Consider the following 5,879-nt stretch of genomic DNA (forward strand, 5'->3'; position numbering starts at 1 on the left):
ACAGGTGACCGTATAGCACATCATTGTTATGCAATATCAGACCATGTGCCACTTCTCTTCTTGTAGATTTTGAATCTCTGTGCTTTGTGGTTGAACTGTATCTTCGAGATCTACTTTTTACTGTTTACATTTTCACCACATTGTTTGAACTCGGAACTGCACAGCTTTAAACAAATACATCGAAGCCACGTTCAACCAATGTCAGTTTTTGTTATTACAAACGTTATTTTTTTCTTATATCATTTAATGTTTCATTCATACCGTACGGCAGACAAATTAGAGAGTTGACTTAAGCTTGCAACGGAGGGTATGGAAAATGTTTTAAGCTTGATAAGTTGTTTAGACGCCCTAGTAAAGGAATCCGTTTGATTACCTCCTGCCGTCGACGTATAAACACGCATGACTCAATTTTAGGACAAAATATGCCAAAACTACTAAAAATAAAATGTCATTACAATTTCAGGTAACTTAATTCAGGTATCGTGAAATAACCATACCAAAATGTCGTTCAAAATGGCCGTTGGATATGAAAAATTTCAAGTTTAAAATCAAATATGCTATTGTTTAGTTTAATTTGTTCGAACAAACGAGGCTAGGGTTAGTGATATTGTGTCTGGTGTTTAAAAACACGAGTCTTGGGTAAGTGCCATTATGTGTCATGTTAGAACTCACCAGGACAGGGTTAATGACATTTTTGTATTAGAACTCACCAGGCTTGGTTAGTGCAATCGTATGTGATATAAGAACTCACCAGACTATGGTAAGTGCCATCGGGTGTGGTGTAAAACCACACCATGCCTTGGTTAGTGCTATTGGGTGTGGTGTGAGAACACATCAGGCCGGTGTAAGTGACATTGGTCGTGGTGTTAGAACACACCAGACCTGGGTAAGGGCCATTGGGTGTGGTTTTAGTTCCCACTAGGCCTCGATAAGTGCCATTATGTCTGGTGTTTGAATTCACCAGGCCTGGGTTTGTGTCAATGTCAATGGTGTTAGAACTCACCAGGCCTTGGTTAGTGTCAATGTCAGTGGTGTGAGAACTCACCAGGCCTGGATAAGTGTCAATGTCAGTGGTGTTTGAACTCACCAGGCCTGGGTAAGTGTCAATGTCAGTGGTGTTTGAATTCACCAGGCCTGGGTAAGTGTCAATGTCAGTGGTGTTAGAACTCACCAGGCCTTGGTTAGTGTCAATGTCAGTGGTGAGAGAACTCACCAGGCCTGGATAAGTGTCAATGTCAGTGGTGTGAGAACTCACCAGGCCTTGGTAAGTGTCAATGTCAGTGGTGTTTCAATTCACCAGGCCTGGGTAAGTGTCAATGTCAGTGGTGTTAGAACTCACCAGGCCTTGGTTAGTGTCAATGTCAGTGGTGTGAGAACTCACCAGGCCTGGATAAGTGCCATTATGTCTGGTGTTTGAACTCACCAGGCCTTGGTTAGTGTCAATGTCAGTGGTGTTAGAACTCACCAGGCCTTGGTAAGTGTCAATGTCAGTGGTGTAAGAACTCACCAGGCCGGGGTAAGTGTCAATGTCAGTGGTGTGAGAACTCACCAGGCCTGGATAAGTGCCATTATGTCTGGTGTAAGAACTCACCAGGCCTGGGTTAGCGTCAATGTCAGTGGTGTTAGAACTCACCAGGCCTTGGTAAGTGTCAATGTCAGTGGTGTGAGAACTCATCAGGCCTGGATAAGTGCTATTATGTCTGGTGTAAGAACTCATCAGGCCTTGGTTAGTGTCAATGTCAGTGGTGTTTGAACTCACCAGGCCTTGGTCAGTGTCAATGTCAGTGGTGTAAGAACTCACCAGGCCTGGATAAGTGCCATTATGTCTGGTGTAAGAACTCACCAGGCCTGGGTTAGTGTCAATGTCAGTGGTGTTAGAACTCACCAAGCCTTGGTAAGTGTCAATGTCAGTGGTGTGAGAACTCACCAGGCCTGGATAAGTGCCATTATGTCTGGTGTAAGAACTCACCAGGCCTTGGTTAGTGTCAATGTCAGTGGTGTTAGAACTCACCAGGCCTGGGTAAGTGTCAATGTCAGTGGTGTGAGAACTCACCAGGCCTGGATAAGTGCCATTATGTCTGGTGTAAGAACTCACCAGGCCTCGGTTAGTGTCAATGTCATTGGTGTTAGAACTCACCAGGCCTTGGTAAGTGTCAATGTCAGTGGTGTTTGAACTCACCAGGCCTGGATAAGTGCCATTATGTCTGGTGTAAGAACTCACCAGGCCTGGGTTAGTGTCAATGTCAGTGGTGTTAGAACTCACCAGGCCTTGGTGAGTGTCAAAGTCAGTGGTGTAAGAACTCACCAGGCCGGGGTAAGTGTCAATGTCAGTGGTGTGAGAACTCACCAGGCCTGGATAAGTGCCATTATGTCTGGTGTTAGAACTCACCAGGCGTGGGTTAGTGTCAATGTCAGTGGTGTTAGAACTCACCAGGCCTTAGTAAGTGTCAATGTCAGTGGTGTGAGAACTCACCAGGCCTGGATAAGTGCCATTATGTCTGGTGTAAGAACTCACCAGGCCTTGGTTAGTGTCAATGTCAGTGGTATTTGAACTCACCAGGCCTTGGTTAGTGTCAATGTCAGTGGTGTGAGAACTCACCAGGCCTGGATAAGTGCCATTATGTCTGGTGTATGAACTCACCAGGCCTGGGTTAGTGTCAATGTCAGTGGTGTTAGAACTCACCAGGCCTGGGTAAGTGTCAATGTCAGTGGTGTGAGAACTCACCAGGCCTGGATAAGTGCCATTATGTCTGGTGTAAGAACTCACCAGGCCTGGGTTAGTGTCAATGTCATTGGTGTTAGAACTCACCAGGCCTTGGTTAGTGTCAATGTCAGTGGTGTAAGAACTCACCAGGCCTGGGTAAGTGTCAATGTCAGTGGTGTGAGAACTCACCAGGCCTGGATAAGTGCCATTATGTCTGGTGTAAGAACTCACCAGGCCTGGGTTAGTGTCAATGTCAGTGGTGTTAGAACTCACCAGGCCTTGGTAAGTGTCAATGTCAGTGGTGTGAGATCCCACCAGGCCTGGATAAGTGCCTTTATGTCTGGTGTAAGAACTCACCAGGCCTTGGTAAGTGTCAATGTCAGTGGTGTTTGAACTCACCAGGCCTTGGTTAGTGTCAATGTCAGTGGTGTTAGAACTCACCAGGCCTGGATAAGTGCCATTATGTCTGGCGATGGCACTTATCCAGGCCTGGGTTAGTGTCAATGTCAGTGGTGTTAGAACTCACCAGGCCTTGGTTAGTGTCAATGTAAGTGGTGTGAGAACTCACCAGGCCTGGATAAGTGCCATTATGTCTGGTGTTTGAACTCACCAGGCCGGGGTAAGTGTCAATGTCAGTGGTGTTAGAACTCACCAGGCCTGGGTAAGTGTCATTGTCAGTGGTGTGAGAACTCACCAGGCCTTGGTTAGTGTCAATGCCAGTGGTGTTAGAACTCACCAGGCCTTGGTTAGTGTCAATGTCAGTGGTGTGAGAACTCACCAGGCCTGGATAAGTGCCATTATGTCTGGTGTAAGAACTCACCAGGTCTCGGTAAGTGCCATTATCTCTGGTGTTATAACTCACCAGGCCTGGGTTAGTGTCAATGCCAGTGGTGTTATAACTCACCAGGCCTGGGTTAGTGTCAATGCCAGTGGTGTTATAACTCACCAGGCCTGGGATAGTGTCAATGTCAGTGGTGTTAGAACTCACCAGGCCTGGATAAGTGCCATTATGTCTGGTGTTAGAACTCACCAGGCCTCGGTAAGTGCCATTATGTTTGGTTTTAGAACTCACCAGGCCTCGGTTAGTGCTATTATGTCAGGTGTTAGAACTCACCAGGCCTGGGTTAGTGTCAATGTCAGTGGTGTTAGAACCCACCAGGCCTGGGTAATTGTCAATGTCAGTGGTGTAAGAACTCACCAGGCCTTGGTAAGTGTCCGTGTCAGTGGTGTTAAAACTCACAAGGTCTGGGTAAGTGTCAATGTCAGTGGTGTAAGAACTCACCAGGCCTCGGTAAGTGACATTATGTGTGTTGTTTGAAATCACCAGGCCTGGGTAATGGTCAATGCCAGTGGTGTAAGAACTCACCAGGCCTTGGTTAGTGTCAATGCCAGTGGTGTTTAAACTCACAAGGTCTGGGTAAGTGTCATTGCGTGTGGTATAAGAACTCACAAGGCCTGGGTATGTGCTGATATGTGTGGATTTAGAACTCACCAGTCCTGGCTAAGTGCTAATTTGTGTGGTGTTAGAACTAACCAGGCTGGGTAAGTGCCATTGCGTGTGGTGTTAGAACTCATCAGTCCTGGGTATGTGCTAATGTGTGTGGTGTAAGAACTTATCAGTCCTGGGTAAGGGCCATTTCGTGTGGTGTTAGAACTCACCAGGCCTGGGAATGTGCTAATGTGTGTGGTGTTAGAACTCACCAGTCATGAGTAAGTGCCATTGCGTGTGGTGTTAGAACTCATAAGGCCTGGTAATGTGGTAATTTGTGTGGTGTTAGAACTAACCAGGCTGGGTAAGTGCCATTGTGTGTGGTGTTAGAACTCACCAGGCCTGGGTATATGCTAATGTGTGTGGTGTTAGAACTTACAAGTCCTGGGTAAGTGCCATTGTGTGTGGTGTTAGAACACACCAGGCCTTGATAACGGCCATTGTGAGTGATGTTAGAACTCCCCAAGCCTGGGTAAGTGCCATTGTGAGTGGTGTTAGAACACACCAGGCCTGGGTAAGGGTCATTGTGAGTAGTGTTAGAAATCACTAGGCCTGGGTAAGTGCCGTTCGATGTAGAGTTAGAACTTACCAGGCCTGGGTAAGTTACTTTGTGTGTGGTGCTAGAGCATCCCAGGCCTGGGTTATTGCCATAGTAAGTCGTGTTAGAACTAACCAGGCTGGGTAAGTGCCATTGTGTGTGGTCTTAGAACTCACCAGGCCTGGGTAAGTGCCATTTTATGTGGTGTTAAAACTCACTAGTCCTGGGTTAGTGCCATCGTATGTGATATAATAACTCATCAGACTTTGGTTGGTGCCATCGGGTGTGGTGTAAAAACACACAATGCCTGGGTTATTGACATTTGATGTGGCATTAGAACACACCAGGCCTTTGTTAGAGATATTGTTCGTGGTGTTAGAACACACCAGGCCTGGGTTAGTGGCATTGTGTGGTGTGAGAACTCATAAGGCCTGACAATTGGTAATGGGTTTGATATTAGAACATACCAGGCTTGTGTAAGTGAATTGTTCGTGGTGTTAGAACACACTAGGCCCTGGTAAGTAATATTTGGTTTGGTGTAAGAACTGACCAGGCCTGATTAAGTGTCATTGTTTGTGATGATAGAAACTGACCAGGCCTTGGTAATTACCATTGTGTGTGGTGTAAGAACACGCCTGGTAAGTGCTATTATATCTGGTTTAGAACTCACATTGCCTGGTTTAGTGCCATTGTGTGGTGATAACTCACCAGGCCTGTATAAATGTCATTGTGTGTGGTGTTATAACTCACCAGGCCTGGGTTTGTGACATTGTGTTTGGTGTTAGAACACACCAGGCCTGAATAAGTACCATTGTGTGTGGTGTAAGAACTCACCAGACTTGGGTAAGTAACATTGTTTGTGGTGTTAGAAACTCACCAGGTCTTGGTAAGTGGCATTGTGTGTGGTGTTAGAACACACCAGGCCTGTTTAAATGCCATTGTGTGTGGTGTTAGAACTCATCAGGCCTGGGTTAGTGCTATTGTGTGTGTTGTTAGAACTCATCAAAACTGGTTTAAGTGTCATCGTGTGTGGTGTAAGAACACACCAGCACTAGGCCTAGTGCCATCGTGTGTGGTGTAAGAAAACACCAGGACTGGGTAAGTGAATTGTTCGTGGTGTTAGAACACACCAGGCCCGGGTAAGTAAC

General features: G+C 46.2%; 1 protein-coding gene across 1 annotated transcript; it reads right to left on the reverse strand.

The window, feature by feature from the left end:
- Positions 1–1,288: 1,288 nt before the first annotated feature.
- Positions 1,289–4,257, reverse strand: LOC128237626 (autotransporter adhesin SadA-like). Its single transcript, XM_052953215.1, has 4 exons — positions 4,239–4,257; positions 3,357–3,697; positions 2,563–3,193; positions 1,289–2,352 (listed from the first exon to the last, which is right to left on the reverse strand). Exons 1-4 carry the CDS (start codon positions 4,255–4,257, stop codon positions 1,289–1,291), a joined length of 2,055 nt encoding a protein of 684 aa, XP_052809175.1.
- Between the last annotated feature and the right edge of the window lie 1,622 nt (positions 4,258–5,879).

The sequence above is a fragment of the Mya arenaria genome, chromosome 6 (assembly GCF_026914265.1).
Source record: "Mya arenaria isolate MELC-2E11 chromosome 6, ASM2691426v1".
Lineage (NCBI taxonomy): Eukaryota > Metazoa > Mollusca > Bivalvia > Myida > Myidae > Mya > Mya arenaria.